At 49.7% G+C, this 21,653-nt stretch overlaps 1 protein-coding gene across 1 annotated transcript; it reads right to left on the bottom strand.

Annotated features, from left to right (window-relative positions):
- Window positions 1-21,420, bottom strand: DLST (dihydrolipoamide S-succinyltransferase). Its single transcript, XM_054025920.1, has 15 exons — window positions 21,270-21,420; window positions 14,777-14,810; window positions 13,237-13,285; window positions 12,009-12,064; window positions 11,504-11,578; window positions 11,024-11,079; window positions 9,949-10,060; window positions 9,128-9,283; window positions 8,721-8,806; window positions 7,781-7,878; window positions 5,660-5,790; window positions 4,934-5,007; window positions 4,107-4,190; window positions 2,948-3,115; window positions 1-2,306 (listed from the first exon to the last, which is right to left on the bottom strand). Exons 1-15 carry the CDS (start codon window positions 21,336-21,338, stop codon window positions 2,172-2,174), a joined length of 1,383 nt encoding a protein of 460 aa, XP_053881895.1. The 5' UTR covers window positions 21,339-21,420; the 3' UTR covers window positions 1-2,171.
- Window positions 21,421-21,653: the final 233 nt, after the last annotated feature.

Below are 21,653 nucleotides of genomic sequence, written 5' to 3'. Positions count from 1 at the left end.
TCTGAGATTCAGCTTCCGGTTTTAATTTCTTCATTTTATCTTTTAACCTTCATTCTACCTTCCTCTGCAAACCTAAATGTTCCTCTACCCGCGCAGTGAGAGCACTCTGCAAAGAACACATTAATGGCACTGCCACGCTAGAGCTTCACTTCTCAGTCTTTCCCCAAAAACCAATAGCTTTAGCTCCCTCATTGTTTTGGAGACCCTGCTCCGCACAGCCCTAATTTGTCAATATCCTGCCAGTACTGGGCTGTCAAAGTGATGTTTTCTACCTGCAGTGGTCCCGGTGCCACAGAGTAGGAAGGGTATAATCTCTCTTTGTTACATCAGACCCCTGCATTTGCAACCTAAAATGACACTGCAACCATAACCCCCTGCAAGTTCCTATCCAGTTGGAGTTTGACTGAACAGGAGTCTTGGACACCTAACAGACAATCATGGAACCAAACTACCACCTGTGTTTCTCATTCCCATAGCAGAGACAACAGGCACAGCTCTGAACCCACCACAGCTGCAAAGATAGTCAAGCTAACACCCATAGCATGATGAGAAACAAGAGTTGATGCTGCTACAGACAGGCAAATAGAGCTGCACACCTGACCTGATGATCGGAGAAGCCCCCCTACATGACAAGCGAAGGGGCCAGCTGAGGAGGCCACTCCAGGCTATATACCCCTCCCCAACAGCTATCTAAGCCCTCAGACAAAAACAGGCTTGCAGAGTTAATGAATTTATTCCCTTGACAAAAAAAGGCCATGAGAGGGACCTGGTGCAGAGAATGCAGTCAGAAAAATCTTGCCTCAACTTCCATCATCACGCTGGTGGCAAATGCCCTGGTGCAGGGCCCAGCACGAGATTTCCCTCTGTGGGGACTACCCTTCCCATGGTGCTTCCAGCTAATTTCTTGCACCAAGTCAGGGACATACATTCAAAACCCAGTGCCAGCACGTACACACTGCTGCTCCCCTTTCCCACCCCGCTACACCCCACCATTAGATCATTTCCCTGGTTTATGTCTTTAAAACCCATTGCGTTAAATACTTTAATTACAAAATTGTGTAGAGGGTGAGAATAATAGACCCGGCAGGGACTCCAAGTGCCCCTCGCTCACTGCTTCATGTGCACGCTATGTACTAAGGATATGCCCCCACACACCAGCAGTCTGGGGCTAGGATGCAGGGGCCCTTTGCCCAGCTGTCTCACAGCAGGGGACAGGCCAGGCCATTGCAGACAGGAAACTGATGGTTTCACCCATCAACACTGGGCTGTAATTCAAAGGCAGCTGCGGGGGGGGGGGGGGGTGTTTCTTATACTAACTGCTGGCAGGTAGTGGCCTAAGCCCAGGGGTGGCCCCTAGGGCCCAGCAGGGAATGGAGCTGCATCCCCTGGTGGAGGTTGCTGACCCTGCCCTGCCAGACATCAGACATTCACGCCATGTAGACCAGGCCAGAGAAAATGAACCAAACCTCAACACAGAAGAGGGTGGGAGGGGCTATTTCTGCCTTCCTGTCTGGGAAGGGAGGGAAACACGTGCCTGAATTCTAATGGCTACACCTCAGCTGCTAGTTTGAAGAGCAGGAGACAGCAGGGGAGGCAGACAGCCTTTGCAGTGTCCATGCCTCTGAGATCACCAGAGCAGGGGGGAGTGCAGGGGTGCCATCAAACACTGCTACAAAGTCACCCCGGGAATCCCAGGCTGGCTTTGTGGGGTGGATGAGAATGGGGTGTTTTCAAGTGGCAGAGACACACAAGAGCCTTTCCCTCCCTTCCAGTGCTGGAAGTGGACTTGAACTGGCACAGGAGCCGCTGGGGAAGGCCACCCTAGCGCAGTAGCAGGCAGCTTCTGCTGGAGGTGAGGCGCGCTCAGCTGTCTGGGGAAGGAGGGGAAAGCGAGAAAGAGGCTACATAGGTGGTTCTGGAGAGCCTAGGCCATTTGGTAGTTTGCCCAATGGATAACAGCCCAAGGGAGAAACTGAACCATCTCTCTCTCTCGAGAGAGAGAGCAGGAAAGGAGGTAGGAGCTAACCCCAGGGTTCCCTCCAAGACCCCTCCTGACACAGGGGAGGGGAGGAGACTGGAATGAACTCCTGCTGGTTCCTGAATGCCCTATATTGCCCCTGCTGGTGCTGCGTCCCTGCCCTGGTTGGGTTGTATGGGATTGAGACTGTGCTCTAGAGGCCCAGCAGCATCACACGGGGATCCTCCACCACAGCCTTGATCTTGCGCAGGAAAGTCACTGCCTCTCTGCCATCAATCAGCCGGTGATCGTACGTCAGCGCCACATACATCATGGGCCGCACCTCGACCTGAGGAGGAGGAGAAATGGAGCACGTGAGCTCAGCCCTGCCTCTCCTGTACTGGCTTCCATCCCACTTGAGAAAGACCTAGCTGTTCCTGCCCTGCGTGATAAGGAGAGGGTGTAAAAAGATCACCTGCTCAGCAAGGTATATGCTTCTCCAGGAGAGAAGAGACAACAGCAGGCTGACAGGGCTCAGCTCCGCACCTTCCTTCTGTCATGCACTAACTAAGCACAAGCTCTGGGTGGGGTTGTGCGAGGTAACAGGGAATGCCGTTCAGGAGGGGAGCTGATGTCTAGCATGGAGACTGAAGGCACCCTCTCCCAACAGCATTAAGGGGATCCAGGAAATCCCTTTGCCAGCCACTGCATTCTTCATTGCTACCCACTGCACCAGCGTGGAGGGGTGAGGGCCTGTCTGGTCCCCAACACCACGGACTGGCACCATCACCAACATTAGAACCCTTTACAGGACCCACTGTGTCCTTCCGAGTAAGTAACTTTGCAACAGGAAAGCCTTCTAGGAGGGCTTCCTCCACTCCATCTGGTGCAGCTACAACCAGGGTCCTGTCTGCTGCTGAACCCCTCACCTCTGCCCATTTAACTACACTGAATACAGCCCTTTGGAGCCTTCCATGCAGCTCAACCTACTTTGCCTCCAACAGCAACAGGCCTGTCAAAGATGCCATGCATGCCCAGTATGGCAGACTGGGGAGGGTTGATGATGGGCGTCCCAAAGAGGGACCCAAAGACCCCTCCATTGCTGATTGTGAAGGTGCCCCCATCCATGTCCTCAATGGCCAGCTCATTCTTTCGGGCCTGAAACAAGAAGAACAGGATCTTAGAGAGCAGCTCAGACTGAAGGCACCCAGGACACCAAAGAGGAGCAAAGCTCCTCACTCACTGCATTCATTGGGTGTGGCCTCTTCTGAAAACTCCTCACAAGCAACAGGTGATGGAAAGAACTTCACTTGCCAATTTAGATTTGCTAATGTAGATGTTTAGATGGGGTTACTTTAAAATATGGGCTCTGTCCCTTTAATGTTAGGGTTTAGTGAGATGCTGACACCACTTCAGCCAACATAGACAGTCACACGGGGTGGAGAGGAGGGGAGAATGCAGACTTAGAGGCAGTGATAAGTTCATAAGTCAGTGGTAGTACGCTACTGTACAGAGGAGGCACTGAGCTGTACTGGAACTTTCGATATGGTTCCATGGTTTGAACAGCTCCATGTCTCAGCTGAATCAGAGCCATGGCACCACTGACAGACCACAAGGGACTGACAGTCACTAAAGTTAGGAGTGGGTTATTATTGTTTTCCTCTAGTAGGAGCACTTACAAGGTTTATCCCTTACTTTCACTGAGTTCCACCATTTGATTTGTGATAGGATTCTCTTGCCTTGATTTCCAATAAACCTGTCAGCTGGGGAATTACCTGCCTCCGAAGAGATAAACAAGCCTTGGTCTAAAGGAGAGGTAACGGGAGCAAGGGGGCAGCAGGACCCCAAGCCTGCTTGGGAGTCTCAGTTAAAAGGGAAAGACTTAGAGGGATCTGTCCCACAAGAAGAGGTCACAGGTAGGGCTGGCAGCTAGTACAATGCACAGAAGATGCCTAAAGACAAGCAGCAAGTTAGAGGGACCAAAGGTAAACCCTCACACAGCGTGAACCCACTTGTGCATGGCCAGCAGTCCCTGCCAGAAATCAGTGCTGCTTCTGCCACGGATTGAGCTGGCTGCTCATTCCTTTCCTTCTGCACCCCTCTCAGAAAGCCATGGCCAGCACCCCCCTACAGTCCCATCTCCTGTTACCTTCTCCCCTAGCTCGTTGATGGTTCGCTCAATGTCAGCAAAGTTCATAGTTTCTACATTCCTGATGACAGGGACCACGAGACCCTGTGAGGGAGCAAAGAGCCCAGTCAGAGTCAAATGTAGCAGCAAACAGGTGCATGGGGAATCTGGTCTCAGGCAAAGGTAGTTACCACTGGGGTACACTCAACCACCTGCCTTTCTGAACAGGAGAGATGGGAGCATGAAGAGCAGAGCACATCATTTACTCTCCTTCCCCTCACAAATCCAGAACTTCAATGTCAGGCAAATTCTGCCTCCCAAACTAGAAACAGCAGATCCACCATCCGACCTGGGGAGCGACTCCTCTCCTCCCTCCTTGAATGCATGCAGCACCCCTGCTCAGGGCCAACTAGGTCTGAAGTGGCAGTGTCCACCTGGGTGTTGCCCAGGGTTTACAGCGACAGCGGTTCAGTATAGCAGGGGAGGCAGCTATCTGCACTGCTCTGTGGGTTGAAGGTTGGTCTCTAAACATAAAGCCAGGACACATCACTTCCCCCACTCCCTGGTGTGCCCACATCAGTGAGGCCAAGACGGGGGGGGGAAGGGGGTCTCACCAACTTGGACTTTCCCAATAACCCGTAAGAGCTGTGGTGGCTGTGTCCCCTGCCAGCTGGGCCAGTGGCCAGCAACTCTCTCGCTGCAGGACCAGACAGTGTTGGGCATTGGAGTTTCACGTGAGTAGCTTCTGCCACCCTAGAGTGCCATGGCTCAGTTTGCTCAGCTAATTGTATCCCCCCTTCAGAACCTGGGCTGACGTCTGGGCCAAGTAAAGAGCCCGCAGGGCATACCCTGGGAGTTGCCACCGCAACACTGATATCCACATAGTCCCTGTATACCATCTCTTTGGTTGTGTCATCAATCACTAGGAGAGAGAGGAAAACAGACAGTTACACAGAGAAAGCCCAAGAGCCAGGGCTCTGCAGTCATGAAGGGCCAGAAGTAGTCACTGACCACCAACAACTTGCTCATCTCTAACTTCTATGCTTTTAAATGTAGTGCCAGGGGAGGGTTAAGCCCCACTGCCTCTTTGGGGAAGCATCAGCACAGAGGTAAAGATGGCTGGAGAGATGGAGAACTGGCTAGGATTAGCTCACTCCCCTGGGACACCCATACCTCCCCCATGTGTTCCTCTCCCTTCATAGGTACAACTGATCCCCCAGGAGACACCTCTTAAGGGCCTGCCCTCCCCAGACAATAGCCATTCCAGTGAAATATAGTAGGATATGTCCTCTACTAATGAGCAGCCCAGGGTTGGGATGCACCTTAATATACACGGCACCCACCCTGTCAGAGTCTTGAAAGCTCCTGCTGGGGTCACTATGAAGGGCCCTTCCCAGCATGCTGGCTCCTACCTGCATAAGGGAAATCAGCTAGGCTAATTACAGCCCAGAGGTAGTCACAGCCTCTCCCTCTTCCCCACCTTTCACATGTGGATCTCTGGAGCCTTTAGCTCTCTATAGGCTTAGCCACATGCTTCAGGAAGCCCCTTGTCTCCACACAACCGGGACACACACCCGCATTCACAACGGGCTGCTCCTGCAAGGCAAAGGCTGCAGCTTTCACAAAGGCTGACATAAAGCCCAGTTTCAGGTTGTGCTTCTTCTGGAAGGAGTCTCTGTGCCGGGCTCTCATCTCCTGGATGTTACTGCAAAAAACAACAGACAACCATTACCACCAGGAATGGAGGGGTGAAGGGGAAAAGAGATTACTCACTTCTTCCATAACTTACAGATTTCCTGTGTCAACAAACCTGCAACAACAAATGTTCTATCCCAAAGCTGCTGAAAAATTCTGCCCCAAGTAACAGACTGGGCAACTTTTAGCTTGTTTCAAGATTGCTGTCAGAGAAGCTGCTTTAGGAATCCCTCCAGAGCCACAAATCCAACAAACCCAGACGAATCTGCTGCAGTTCCAAGGATGCACTGCCTGGCAGGAATGTGCTGTGCCCCAGATCTGTCAGAGCTCCAGGGCTGGTGTTACAGAGAGCTGAATCTCTGGCGTCACAACCACTATCCAGTGTCTGGTGCTTTGGGCAGTGGGTACAGGTGAACTGTGTGCTCATTCTCCAGCGGCTGCCCTGCAATCGCTGTGGGGATGGGAGGCGAGACAGCACGGAGTGCCAAGGGGGAAGGGACAGAGAAGACTCAGCAGTGAAGCAGGCAAAAGGAGCGTCAGTGCTGGTTTCTGGGGCCCTAGCCACATGTTGCTGCTCCAAGACCTGGCCCTCTTGCTTGGTGCTGACAGGCTGTATGCATGTGATATTTTGATCCCCACAGCGAGAGGCCTTCCCAAAATGCCACAGAAATGGCCTGAGCACCGAGCAGTGTCTGCTCTGCCCATCCTGGAAATACCTAGTCCCCTCACTCCCACTGACTGGAATAGAGACCAGTTACACACACTGCACTGAGCAGCATAGCCTGAGCTCTGCCCATGCTGGGCTAAGACCTACTTTGGAATTGTACCCCCTGCCCTGCCCCCTCCACAGACCATGCCTCTTTGAAGAGGCAGTTTTAGCAGGAGGTGGGTCGGGGCTCAATGGGATTAGAATGTTTGTTTTCCTGCACCTAACCTTGTTTAGAGCTAGGATTACTGCCCAAAGTCATTAGCGCCTCCCAAGACACAAGGGCTGCAGAAGCGAGGAGGAGGTTTGCTGAGAAACCGGCTCATTATGGCTTCCTCCTTTCAGACGCTGAGCCCCAGTGGGGAGCAGGAGGCCTCAGTGTAGGCCCTTGCGAGTCGGCAGCAGGGCATACAGCTAGAAGGGCAATCAATCCAAACCAGATTACTGGCTGCAACAAGAGCCCAAGGCTAGCGTAAAGCGACACCTCGATTAGCCTCGGAGAGGAGATAAAGCTGCAGCACTTCCCCTCCAATCAAGACTATTTTGCCAACCTTATCGTTCTGAGCCCCAAATATTTACATGTTTTGTCTTAAGAAGCAGAGTAGGATTTCACAGGACAATTCAATTTGGGCACAATTTCCCTTAATGCACTGAAATCTAAGCTGCCCACCCTCCAAACCCATTAGTGTGGTCAGCCCACAAGCATTCGGTGCGAGTCAAGAGAACCCCACCGATCAAAAGAGATAGGAAAGGGATGCTGACCATCTTGGAAAGCCGCTTTACAAGACTGCCAGGTCTGCGCACTGTGCAGGACACAGCTGGGGGGATGCCCATATCTGTAAGGTGAGCTACTTGGACCTTACCTGTCCTGAAGCAACTCACATTCCAGTCTCCCCAGCAGTCACCTTAAGGGTTAAGAGGAAGCAGGAGACTGTCTTCATATCGCCAGTAGCCAGAACACAGGCTGCTCCAGCTTTTTCAGCTCAGAACTACCCAGTCCTCAACCAAGAGCTTCACAGAAGAGGAGCCAGGTTGCTCCTGTTACTTCTGAGAAGCAGAGACCCCATGGAGTCCCAAGGACCTTGAGTGAACTACAGACCTCATCCTGGGACATCAGGATGGCCTGGAGGAAGCTGCCCAGAGGAGTGCAATGAGAAACCTGACCACAGGAGCCCCAAAGTAACACTGCCCCAGCCTGCCCAAAAAGCGTGACCAGCGACACTTGCTGCTGGTTTGGGTGCAATGAGGGAGAGGCCCCACCTTGCTAGGGCAGAGGGGAGAGCATGGTCCTCACCTCATATCAATCTCATTGAAGGTGGTCAGCATGGCACACGTATTTTGAGCCTCTTTCAGGCGCTGAGCAATGCGCTGACGCATCCTGTTCATTTTCACCTGAAATTGAAGAGACAGTGAGCAAGAGCAGCCATGGGGTTAATAGAAAGGGGAGATGGGCAGAGGAAAACCACAGGGCCCTCAGTCTTCCCTCCTGATGATTAGCAGCCTGTGCCTTGGGGTGAGCTGTTTACTTGATCACTCTGGGCAGGGTGCGGTGGACCCATTACCAGCAGTGCAGTGGGCCCAGAGAGCTGCCACAAGCTCACTAAAGAGGCTTCCCAGCTCAGGAAATGGTTTGATTGAAAAACAGAACTGAATCATGACAAAGGCAGAATGTGCCCCAGATCTGCACCCCCCTGAAGCTCTGCTGAAGGGAAAGTTCCTGGGGCAGAGCTGGTGGGTGGGCTAGCGTGAGAACAGCAGCCTGCAGAGAAAGCCACAGACCAGTGTTCCCCGAGACGTTATTGTGTGAGCAGCTCTGCCACATTCCCTTGAGGTTTCACACCTACGGCCCTGGCGGAAGCAGCATTGCCTGATCTCTGCTGAGGACACTTGGGCAGCACAAAACCAGTCATTACCTAGTAGCGACACATCATAGCTTGAGACTCCCTTTTCCTAACTAGAAGCCCTTGCCCCCAAGGTAGTTGAGAGAAGGCCCTTCCTTAAACCTCACCCTCAAAACTGCCTAGCCGCTACGGAGCACCTGGGCCAGAGCATTTACCCAGCCACTACAGCCCCTAATTGATCTGTGTGTGAACACTCTCCTCCCAACGCACCTGGGCATGATCATACCCAGACAGTTTAGATAGGCTTCTCAAGGTTTACTCCAGAGAAAGGTCCTCGCCTCTGTTACCCTGCAATGAAGGCACTTTGAGAAGCCCTGGTCCCCTGAACCTTACCCTATGTTCTGATCTGGCACCTTTGCTGGCTCCTGGCTCCACACCAGGAGCTGCCACTGGAGCTGCAGTCGGCTTCACCGCAGACACTGAGAGCAGAGAATACATATGTCAAGATGGGATCTTAAAACAGGGTTAGCCAGGCCCCTGCCAATAACAGCTTGATTATAGGCCCCTCCAAGCCCCGTGTTCAATCAACAGGATATGTAAGGAGTGAACCATGGCTTGTGATTATGGGGAGAGCAGGCTCCAGGCTGACTGGAGATCTCAGGCCTGGAGCTTACAGGGCAGCAAAGCAGAGAAGCTTCCATCTCAAACTTCAAGATTGCTTTGCTGCCCTTAACTTTATTTCCTCTCCCACTAAAAGGCAGGGTTTGCAAAAAGAGGACTGAACAAGGCTGCAGCCTCACCAGGTTTGGTATCGATGGGCTGTGTTGACACAGGGGGCACTGGAGGCATCGTAGTGGGGATTGGCTCTGCAGGGGGAGCAACGGCAGCAGCCACAGGCTCAGGTGCAGGGGCTGCTGCAGGAGGGGCCACTGTGGGTTTGGCCTTGGCGGGAGCATCTGAAAGACAAATGAATAATAATTGTAAGTGCAGCTGCAGTCTGGAACGTGAGACAGCCATGTCCAGGCTCTCACCCGCCCTCACAGGCCTGCGTCTGGCCAGTTATCAACATTCACCTTTCCGGATTCTCGGAGTGCATTTCAGTGTTATAAAAACCTAGAAGATGCTCCTTTCAGCTCAGGAACAACTAAGTGGATCCCAGGCTGAAGCTGAGGCCTCAAATATTTATGGTACAGTAATGCTCAGAGGTTCCTTGTACCACAGGGCAGAGAGTTCCACAAGCTAATTATGTTTTCATCCTATTTAAATTTGCTTCTTTTAACCTAACTGAGTGTTCTTAGTTTTGTATTAAAAGACAGGGGAGACAGTAACTACTTATGCGTCCGCAGGAGACTGATCCTTACCGTATAAATGTATTCTCTCTCCATTTATTCTCCTTTCCACCTAGAGAGTCTACTAATCTCCAGCTTATGCACATACAACACAGGACCCTGTTGCCCTTCTCCATTTCCACTCTCTCCCACTGGAGAACCCAGGAGGGGACATCACTTCAGAGAATGACCATGATACTATCCTATCCCCTTCACAATGCAACTTGCACCTCAAAGTGTCACTGCACATTCTCACACTCTACCCCTGGACTAAATACATGTTCCTGACTTACCTCCACTTTTCCTGAGTTTGAACAGAGGGGTCCCTCCTTCCACTTTCCCCCCATCAGGTACTAGAAGGGCTTCAATCACGCCAGCTGCCGGGGATGGAACCTGCACTGATGTCTGCAAAAAGAAGAGGAGTGAAATCCCCCCGACCATTGAAAGTGAACAGATATCCAAGTAAATATATGGAGATATACCTGTCTCCTAGAACTGGAAGGGACCCTGAAAGGTCATCGAGTCCAGCCCCCTGCCTTCACTAGCAGGACCAAGTACTGATTTTGCCCCAGATCCCTAAGTGGCCCCCTCAAGGATTGAACTCACAACCCTGGGTTTAGCAGGCCAATGCTCAAACCACTGAGCTATCCCTCCCCCCAGTAGGAGACCCTCGCCTCTAGCAGGGGGCATGAAGGGAGATGTCCTGTGCCCCAGATTTCAAACCACGAGGGGAACCAGAGCTTCGCATTGCCCCTTTTGCACAGGCACCATCTCACCTTTAAAAAAAAACAAAAAACTGCTGCGATTTTGAGCCTTTAAAAGAAGCCAGCAGCATAACAGCCTGATCCACCTGCCTCATTAGAGAGGGTACAGCATGAAATGGGGAGGAAGTACAGCAAGCTGCCTGCCTGGCAATGACACAGGAAACACAGCTCCCATGGATTCAGGGGCAAGCAAGCACTTTAAAAGAAAATAGTTTGAGGAAAATTCTTTTAAAAATTATTCTGGGTAATTTAATAGCCCAAGTGACACTCTTAAACTAGCCATTTTTCTAAGATCTGAACTTACCCTACACAGTCTCTGATTTCTCCTGTATTTAAATAGAAGAAGATTTCCTGAGTCCTGCTATGTAGACTGGAGTCCCTGATGGGAAGTATCAGTAAAATGACAGCCCCCAGCACCATCAAATGACCGGAGAGAAGAGAAACTAGCAAGGATTTCACTAATTTAAGATACAGTCAGCATTTATACTAAAGAACTGAAGGTTTTAAACTGTGAAAGGAACAGGGGCACAGGCAGGGCCTGCAGTCTTGTGGAACACAGACCCAGGAAAGGAAGCAGAAGGGGACCAGTACAGAACACTCCTACCTTGTCTGTTTCAATCTCACACACCACTTCGTCCTCTGCCACTGTGTCTCCAACAGCTGAACAACATAAGAACCACTGTGAGCAGGAAGCTGTGCTCTGGCCTCCCCTTCCAACCCACAGCACAGTCTCCCAGTAATCCAGAATTTTCACACTAGACTTGCACGACCTCTTTTGTGTGAAGCTGAAGAGATCTACTGCACATTCAGGGTCTTCCTGATCCTAGTTCAGGTATCTCTCCAGTCTCATCCTTCTACACCATGGACAGAATGGTCCTTAGACAGGCAGTGATAGTGCCAAGAGGTCTTTGCCCCAATGGAAAGTGTAGTTATCACACTGCTGCCTCATCCTTCCCAGGCTGAAAGGTGTTAAGAAGCAGCACTTCAGCCAACCAGCTACAAACTGTGCCCAGGGCTGCCCCATGGAAACATGGAAAAAATGCAACAGCAATGCAAAGTCAATGGGGAGGGGGCAACTTCTTACCTTTCTCCCACCTGACATCTCCCTCTGTGACTGATTCTGCAAATGCCGGTGTGTTAATTGTAATCACGTCATTCCCTGTGGGAGGGGGGGAGAGAGAGAGAGAGAGAGCCTGGCACACATATTCAGAGCTCAGTGCACACACTCAAACACCTCTCCATTTTGGCCACTGGGAATTGCCTGGAAAGGGGCAGCCCAGTGATTGTCAGATGAAGTGAGGAAGATGAGCAACACCACACTTTTTGACAGCAAATCACACAGAAAAGAGCTTCTCCCATGGACAAGAAGTCACATAGTACCGGAAACACCTAACACAAGAAAGCCACACACTACAATAGGGCCGAAAGCACAAACCCAACCCCCACCACTCACCCATGGAGGATAGAGTGAAGCAGGCATAGACCAAGAGTGGAAAGGTGGACTCAGTTGTGGCTCAGGGCCACGTGCACTCCAGTCAGAGGGGAGCAGACCAATTAGCCCCACTGGTTCCTGGTTCTTAGCTACTTACTGCACACTGCTGTGATTCTGAAGTAACGGACGGAGAAGACACTGGAGGTGTTTATCCTGGAGAAACAGAGAGAGAGATGAACACTGAATGAAAAAGCCTATGGTGTGGTCAGCCCAGGCCTCCCAAGAACAGCTGAGTGAGGTGCAGAGTTTACACTGGCTTGCTCCAATTGATCCGAAGGCCACTCAGCTGCCCTGACGATGCATACACAGTTGCTCCAAGGGGCATTTACTTATTGGTTTATGCTGTAGTAACCCTGCTAGGCACCCAAAGGAAACTCAGCAGCCTGCTACCTTTGGGGAGCCAAGAAGTTCAGGGACAACAGGCATGTACAGAATTTGATTCCAAGCATGTACCCCAGTAATGGCTGTGTTAAAAAAGTCAGTAGACAGAAGTCTTGGGGCTTCAGAACCTGCCAAAGAGCTGACCCAAAGTCCAATCCCATACCCTTGGCTAGTGCAATAGTGATTTGTTTGTCTCTAATTTAGGAGCATCAGCACTACAAGGGGTGCTTCAAGACTGACACTATCACAGAAAGCCAGTCAGACACTTCTGACACCCCCCTTCAAGGGAGGCCAGGCATCCCAAGTGCTCTAAAGAGATGCCACAGAAGTATCATTCTCAGCAAGAGCTAATACATTTGGGAAGCAAGAGCAAACATCCTCTAGCACTACCACAATTCTTGTAAAGCAGGCCACAGAAATTCAGTACACATGGCCCAGTGGGTAATGCTGTGGGCTCCCAGGGGAGGGAGGCATGCCGTGTCTGGGAGAAGTACCACGACCACCCCAGCAGTGCAGGCCTTGCCCTCGCATCACTTGCTCCAGAACTATCCCACTTCTCCTCAAGGAGAATCTGTGTCGCTGTGCTTCCAGTAGGTCCCTGCTGGGAGGCCACCACTAAATATCACAGTGATAGGCACAGTATTAGTGAGAACATGAACAGGTGGATACATGAATCATCCTCTCCCCCTCACCATTGATCTCTTCATTCTTGTCGCCCCTTCCACGTCCCAATATTCAGATCCAACCAGCACATATTTAGGTAACATTCTCTATTCCTGGCCCATAAAGCCAGAGCGCACGAATTTCCTGAGACTAACTCTGAGCCCCTAGGATGTGCAGAGGGGTTGATGACAATTAGAGCAGACACCACCAGATACCAGGGCTAGAGCAGCCCCTCCCCTTGACATGCTGCAGCAGGCCTTAGCTTTTCCATGGATACTTACACAAGCTTGCTGCTGTTGGTGTAAGCCAGCCCCTGGCTCCGAGATACACCTGCAAGGTAGAAACCACTTCAACTGAAAACCTCATTATCCTATAGGCACCTACCCAGCCATACACCCACCACAAAGGGGAGGGTTTATAGGGTTAGAACCAACGCAAAGAGACCCTTCCAAGCATGCTCAGTGGAATCTATTCAGATGTTAACAGAGCCTAAAGAAGGCCCCATACCATTGCTGCCCATCCTGATTGAATGTGGGGCTGCAGCTGGGACAGGGTGCAGTTGGAGGCTGTACAGAGGCCCCTCTACATCAGCTGCCCCACTCAGAGCCCGTCAGCGCATAACAGCAGCTTTGTTATCATTTAGATTTCTAACAAAAGAAAAAACACTCCTGCTCTGGGATCTAAGCGCCGTTGGATCATTTTTAAAGGGCAGGATATAAACCAGCAGATGTCCCAGAGCCACAGAATTTAGAAAATGGCCAACTAGAGAGAGAAACCAAACCAAATACCCCCTGGCAAAGACCTTCCCTGGGCACTGCTAAAACTTCATACATGTTGGTATTAGAAACAGGGGGCTCCAAATAAGGATAGGACAAGAGCCCCTTGATCCCCAAGAGGCACCCACAGGAAAGCCTGTGGCCCTGTGAGAAGCATAGACAGGGAGAATCTCCCATAAAGAAAATTCCTTTCTGAAAAAGCACTGGAGAGGAAGGTTGTTCCCTCCTGAATAATTTCTCAGCATTTCTTAAACCCTGTAGGCTCCACCGTGTTCATATGCTCTCTGGTTTCAGGATGGAGACTAAGCAACCTTTATCATATACTTCTAATCCTGACCTTTGCCTCTCCTGAGATACCGGGTAATTAAGATTCTGGCCTGATCTCAGATTAAGGAGGACATACTGATTTCCTCAGAGCTATGCAAGTGCAGAAGGAAGAGATCATTTCACTGGAAAATGATTCTGAGGAGGTGAGTTGCAACTCTGACATTCTGTTCCCTGCTAAAATACATATTCCCTTTAAAGATCAAAAGCTTGGGGTTTACGACTGTAGACGCTGAGCAGTTTTAACTGTTGGTCAAAGCAGAACTGGAAAAATGGAAGGGTGGACATGGACTATGTAGTCCAGAGCAAGAGCACTTTGGGATCCAGTTCAGGCCTTCAGGAAGAGCTCTGAGGGACTCATTCACACTAGAGTCTGAAAAAAAATGTACTGTAAACTCTAAAATCAAAGCACCATTATCTCCAATGAGCTTATTTAGGAGTTACACTCAATCTCTCTGTTGCCTTTGGGAATCTTCAATTTAGCTGAATGGACTGATTATCATTTATACTAACTCAGACACCTGTAGAAACACAACTTGTTTTGCTTCTGATTTAATTTGTAACCAACTGTTTGGCTTTATGATGATTTTTGAGGATATATTTGACTCTGATAGCTCCAGTTTATTTCTATCAGCAGCTCTGGTTAGTTTCGCTTCCCTTTGTCTATGCAGTTATGAAATGAAATAAAATACAAGTTGTTAATCCCAAGTGTAAGACTCACCGGACAGAGAGCGTCTCCCCAGATTACAGTTCCCCTGTCAGAGAGAAGAGGGACACTATCAGACTTGCAAACAACAGGAAGAAGAAGCTCCCGAGGTTACTATGTTTTTCCCAGGATTCTGGGCTATAACCTGAACCAATAGGTGGGAGACAGGTCATATGTCCCACTATGTGAGCATGTTACTGCATTGCAGCACACTCTAGTCTATAAGAATCTTTCAAATACTCTGACACCTTTTTCCATAGAAAAGGGTCTGGAAAGCAAGACATTAAACTCAGATTCCTTGGCTTCCACCTGCATCTCCTGCTATTGTGTCCTTGAAAAGGGATGCCCACAGTCATTGAATAAGGAACAGGTTCCAGAAAGCCCCAGGCACCTCAGATTTGCCATTACACATTAAGGCAACTTGTAGCGAAGTTAGAATTGCAGCTCCAAACTGTTGGCTCCCACAGCCTCAACAGCTCCAACTGGTTTCCTTTTTTAAAATTTTTAGTTAAGTGACCTTTGGGTGAAATTCTGGCACCACTGAAGTCAAAGGCAAAACTCCCAATGACTTCACTGGTGCCAGGATCTCCCACTTTGTAACCTTCCATTTAATCCCCAGGAACTCATCAAAAATGTTCCTAACTCAGATCAACCTTATTTTAAAAACAAAAACAAATTTCAAGGTGCAGTCATACAAGATCCCTGCCCTATTATGTATTGTAACTCATATTCAGATAGCACCTTCCAAGCTGAAGCACACCAGAACTCCTACAAACTATACACAAGGATCACTTCAACCACCACAGTTCTGGGGTGGGACACGACAAAGCATCACTTCTCATTAGTCAAGGCAGGAAATGAAAGAATCCTATTTCAGTTAAATCTCAACTTCTGAGGGAGAGGAGAGTTTGCAGATGAAATCTGCCTTCAACCTCAGCAAGACACATGATATCAGCTATAACTGGGCACTGACTCCTGGGCGTTATGTCTCACATAGACGTATTTCTGAAAATTCTTATAGATCCGATAACACAAACTGCCAGGATTGATGAGATGTTACAGATGCACCAGAGTCCACTGGAATTGACACTTTGTAGAAGATGGAATATAAATGGAACATTTTATACTGTGAAAAACTGGCAGAATGTAATACAAGGAAACTCAGTCTGAAATTTTGGTGACTGGAGCTCTGCGGCTTTCACAGTTTAGTCACGAGTACTCCCTTATGGATTTACAATCTCATGTTACACGGCTCCCTAAACATTTATATAAATATTGAATATACTGAGCAAAGTGAGCTCCCTTCTGTCCCTGATGCCTCTCTTGGGTACTTCGTGGCAGGGATAATCCTAGCGTCCCCAAAAGCATTTTTGTAGAGGAACAGGTCGTGTTGTCCCAGATTCTGTAGGAGCACCAGACTCCTATGTGTGCCTGCAGAAACCCTGCGCTGCTAGGATCCAGCTCACTACAAGCATAGACTTTGGGAAACTCATGCTATAATGGGTGGCTGTGGAAAACAAAATCCACAGATGGTACTTTCCATGGGAGCGGAGTCTTTGTGTGTTCTAAGAGCTGCTGTTATGCCCAGGGAAATTCTAAAATGCTCTAGTGTAGCTGGACCACCCTACCCTAAAGAACTGAAGTCTTCTGTAAGAGAAGAGGCAGAGGGCCTTATAGTGAAGGGGAGAACATCAGAACAGCCATTCTGGGTCAGACCACTGGACCATCTAGCCCAGTATCCTGTTTTCTGACAGTGGCCAATGCCAGGTGCTTCAGAGGGAATGAACAGAACAGGCAATCCTCAAATGATCCATCCCATCATTCAGTCCCAGCTTCTGGAAGTCAGATGCTAGGGACACCAGAGCATGGGGCTGCATCCCTGACCATCTTGGCTAATAGCCACTGATGGACCTATCCTCCATAAACGTATCTAATTCTTTTTTCATCCCCATTATAGTTTTGGCCTTCACAACATCCTCTGGCAACAAGTTCTACAGGTTGACCATGCATTGTGTAAAGACAGAGGAGACAGGTGGGAAGACATTCTGATTCAAGATGTTGAGGGTCTGTATATACTGCATTGTGTTCCTTAGGGCTTTCTTGCTTCTACCCCTTAGGGGTGGTGTTCTAGAACAACCTAGCCTATAGAGGGTGTTTGGCAGGGGAGTCATTAACGGGCAACATCCCATTTCCAGAATAAATCTGCTGGGACCGCATCTACTCTCAGGGACACTTGGCATTAATGTCTGACCGAACAACTAATGCTGGCACACCCTTCACAGGAAAGTAGGGGCCTGAACAGGAAGCAAGAGCTTTAGGTCTAGCAAGCTGACCTTAGCACAATGGATCTCTTAAGAGAACCAGCCTTAACATGGAAGAGTGAACCACTAACAAAAATTTGACTAATACCTCCCCAGACCAAGCTATCAATTTATTTAATCTTTCCCTAACGCCACATAACTTCTCAGGACCATTCAACGTGATGGAATCAATCTGACACCAGAGGCCCATCTCCTGCATCCTACTCTTTATGGAACTGCCATCCATCACAGCACATTTGAACCCCCACTCTATGGAATACATAAACCCCAAGATGGCTGTGGGCATGCTGTGTGTCTGCAAATTCCCTCTACAGTCTCCTTATTTCTATCCTGGAAACAAGAGCCAGTTCAGATAAGAGCATTGAGAAAACAGAACCACGCCAGGCAAAGCCAGTTTCATGGCCCCAAGTGGAACTTGTATTAAACTGAATCTAAGGGCTTGACAGCTTTGGAAGTGGCATGACGGGGAGATCATAGAAGAGAGGGACCAGCGAAGCAGCAATCAGCCCTGTGGAAAAGGCTGCAGCCCACACATAGGAACTGGTGGAAAAGCTGCTTACAGCAGAAATGATTGCTGCACTAACAGGCAGGGCCAGCACAACCCATTGCTGCAAACAAGAGATGCATCCAGGTCTTCCACTTTACTCACTGGTTTCAATAGTCAGTAATTACACATACACCTCTACCCCGATATAACGCGCCCCAATATAACACAAATTGGATATAACGCGGTACAGCAGTGCTCCGGGGGGGCAGGGCTGCGCACTCGGGCAGATCAAAGCAAGTTCAATATAATGCAGTTTCACCTATAACGCAGTAAGATTTTTTGGCTCCCGAGGACAGCGTTATATCGGGGTAGAGGTGTAGCATTAGTTAGGTAGAGAAAAAGATGGATGCTGAGATGAGATGCCGACAGTAATGCTGAGCAGATGGAAGATATTGTTACCAAACTGACAGCTTGACCTGTTCTCTAACTCCCCACCCATGCAATTGCCAACCTCTCCACTAACTTATTTATGGCCTTTTTCTGGATGAATCCAAAGGTCTCATTCACCTTGAATTCTGCTGCCTTCAGTGCTGTAGACTACACCATCTTTCTTAAGACCCTCTCCTCTGTGGGCTTCTGGGGCCCTACCTGCTCAACCACTCCATAAGCGGTGGTTCTCTTCACTGTTGTGCCCAAGTGGCAGTGGTCAATGCCCTTCTCTTCTTCCTCTCTCTCACCACTTGTATGTTCCCATGATTCCTATGCTGGCAACTCATCTCTCTTTTCTCCAACCCCATAGTGTTGCTTGTCTCTTCAAGTTCTCTTTCCACACATCCTTTCTTCCTCATGTCAAAACCCAAACCTCTCTTCCTTCCCCCTTCCTCTATTCCTGCTGACCACTCCCCTATCCTCCAGTCACTCAAGCCCACAGCCCTGAGGCTTCTGTCTTCCTCTCCTCCCATTAGACTGCCATCAAATCCTGGTGCATCTCCCTCCGCATTTTCAAAATCTGCTTCTTCCTCCTTACTCCCAATGTCAAAACTCTTTGTCTATGTCCCTATTCTCTCTTGCCTGGATGATCACCACCTCCCTGATCTCCCTGGCTTTCTTCCCTCTCCACTATATTCAACACACTGAGCATAAGAACATAAGACTGGCCATACTGGATCAAACCAAAGGTCCATCCAGCCCAGTATCCTGTCTACCGACAGTGGCCAATGCCAGCTGCCCCAGAGGGAGTGAATCTAACAGGTAATGATCAAGTGATCTCTCTCCTGCCATCCATCTCCACCCTCTGACAAACAGAGGCTAGGGACACCATTCCTTACCCATCCTGGCTAATAGCCATTAATGGACTTAACCTCCATGAATTTATCTTGTTCTCTTTTAAACCCCGTTATAGTACTAGCCTTCACAACCTCCTCAGGCAAGGAGTTCCACAGGTTGACTGTGCGCTGTGTGAAGAAAAACTTCCTTTTATTTGTTTTAAACCTGCTGCCCATTAATTTCATTTGGTGGCCCTAATTCTTATATTATGGGAACAAGTAAATAACTTTTCCTTATTCACTTTCTCCACACTACTCATGATTTAATATACCTCTATCACATCCCCCCTTAGTTTCCTCTTTTCCTAGCTGAAAAGTCTTAGCCTCTTTAATCTCTCCTCATATGGGACCCGTTCCAAACCCCTAATAATTTTAGTTGCCCTTTTCTGAACTTTTTCTAATGCCAGTGTATCTTTTTTGAGATGAGACCACATCTGTACGCAGTATTCAAGATGTGTGCGTACCATGGATTTATATCAGGGCAATAAGATATTCTCCGCCTTATTTTCTATCCCTTTTTTAATGATTCCTAACATCCTGTTTGCTTTTTTGACTGCTGCTGAACACTACATGGACGTCTTCAGAGAACTATCCACGATGACTTCAAGATCTCTTTCCTGATCAGTTGTAGCTAAATTAGCCCCCATCAGATTGTATGTATAGTTGGGGTTATTTTTTCCCCATGTGAATTACTTTACATTTATCAACATTAAATTTCATTTGCCATTTTGTTGCTCAATCACTTAGTTTTGTGAGATCTTTTTGAAGTTCTTCACAGTCTGCTTTGGTCTTAACTATCTTGAGCAATTTAGTATCGTTTGCAAGCTTTGCCACCTCACTGTTTACCCCTTTCTCCAGATCATTTATGAATAAGTTGAATAGGACTGGTTCTAGGACTGACCCTTGGGGAACACCACTAGTTACCCCTCTCCATTCTGAAAATTTACCATTTATTCCTACCCTTTGTTCCCTGTCTTTTAACCAGTTCTCAATCCACGAAAGGATCTTCCCTCTTATCACATGACAACTTAATTTACGTAAGAGCTTTTGGTGAGGGACCTTGTCAAAGGCTTTCTGGAAATTTAAGTACACTATGTCCACTGGATCCCCCTTGTCCATGTTTGTTGACCCCTTCAAAGAACTCTAATAGATTAGTAAAACAGGATTTCCCTTTACAGGGAATAATTACAAAATTATGTTCCTTGCCCAATGCCCTGATAACCTCCCATCCCAAACACATCCCCCATTTACTGACTTCCTGGCTCATTCTACATCAAGTACAAACGCCTTGTCCTTGCTATCATCTCTCTTCCTTAGCTACTCACCCAATACTGGGGTATCCAACTGCCACTCCTTGTCTTCTGCCACACTTCCACTTATATTTTGCCAACTTCTCCTACCTTAACAAATCTTCCCACAATACTGCTTTTGGAGCAGAGATCAGTCCTTGTGTGCCTGTAAAGTTTTATGAACACCTAAGGTGCTGTAGAAATTACTAGCATCTCTAGAGTAACAATACCAAAACAAGACACAGAAACCGGATAGAGAGCTGATACAAGAAGGGGAGATACCTGTGTACTAAAGGGAATATGTATTAGGAGAGCAAGATATGAGTGGGTATAAAAAAATCCTGGTATCAGACAGCTACAAAAATGTTTAGTTGCATGGGCTGTGCCTTTCTATTTATTTAATGGAGGATGACCTGACAGCAGCACTGCCCCTGTGAACAAGAGACTGTCCCTGTAACTCCATCTCAGAAGGCTCCTCCAGCACTCACAGCTTGTAACGGCTGCCTGCTCCCGATATGAGCCACAAAGATGGTGTCAGCCTACCCTGCATTTGCCCTCTCAACTCCCTGTCAGGTTGGGGTTGACGTGGCCCTGCCAGCCCAAACGGTGCAGCCTGTGGCTATGCTCAGGACCAACTCCACCAGCCCCACCCTGATGGGGCTGCACTCAGATACCCCTGGCCATTCAGGAGTCCTTTAGATTGGCAGGCCCTGGGGTTGGGGCTTCCCCCAGCTACCACGCCCCACGCCAGGCCGGTCCACCGACAGACCCCACGAGAGATTTGCCCCCGGCCCGCCCCCGCCGGCTCCTTGTCCGCAGTGACCCTGGCAGGAGCCCCAGCAGGGGAGGGGTTGCGGGTCACGTTCCCCGGAGGCTGGCGGGGCGCACGGCAGGAAGTTCGCGGGGGTCCCACGGGGAGCGGCCGATAGGGGCGGGCCGGGGTGGCGCGGGGGAGCGGGCACAGGGGTTTCTCCAGGAGGCGGCCCAGCACGGGGGCGTGACACCGCGTCCCGGTGCCCTTGGCGCTGCTGCTGCCCGTCCGTCCCTCCCTCCCTCTTCCTCCCTGGGCGCCCCCCCGGGCGGTACCTGCCGGAGGGCGCAGAGCGAGCGGCCGAGCGCCCTGCTCAGACCGCGGGACCGGGACAATAGCAGCATCGCGGCGACAGCGGCAACGGACAGGAGGAGCCGGAGGGCGGACACCGGAACCAGGCCCGGCACAGGCCGGAAGCGGGCCGGGGCGGACCAACCGCGGGTGCAGCTGAAGGGGAGGGGGGCACTAGGGGAATGTACCAACCACGGAGCCGGAGGGGAGAGAAACTGAATTACCCTAAGTGGGGAGCACGACTGAACCAGGGGGGGCTAAGCTGGTGGGAGCAGAAGGGTTTGGCGGGAGACGTGAACCACACCGAGGGGACATGTGGGGGTGGGGGCTGAACCACCTCGAGACGATGTGGGGAGCGTGAGGACTGA

Source organism: Malaclemys terrapin, chromosome 4 (assembly GCF_027887155.1).
Source record: "Malaclemys terrapin pileata isolate rMalTer1 chromosome 4, rMalTer1.hap1, whole genome shotgun sequence".
In the NCBI taxonomy this organism is placed as follows: domain Eukaryota; kingdom Metazoa; phylum Chordata; order Testudines; family Emydidae; genus Malaclemys; species Malaclemys terrapin.
Note: the sequence above shows the minus strand (reverse complement) of the source record. Positions and strands in the feature narration are given on the sequence as shown.

Coding starts and splice junctions, on each gene's coding strand:
- DLST (XM_054025920.1), bottom strand. CDS start 21,338: ATGCTGCTATTGTCCCGGTCCCGCGGTCTGAGCAGGGCGCTCGGCCGC. Junction 9,284..9,948: donor CAAACTCAGGAAAAGTGGAG/GTAAGTCAGGAA, acceptor TTTGTCTTTCAG/ATGCTCCCGCCAAGGCCAAA. Junction 8,807..9,127: donor GCCCATCGATACCAAACCTG/GTGAGGCTGCAG, acceptor CTCTGCTCTCAG/TGTCTGCGGTGAAGCCGACT.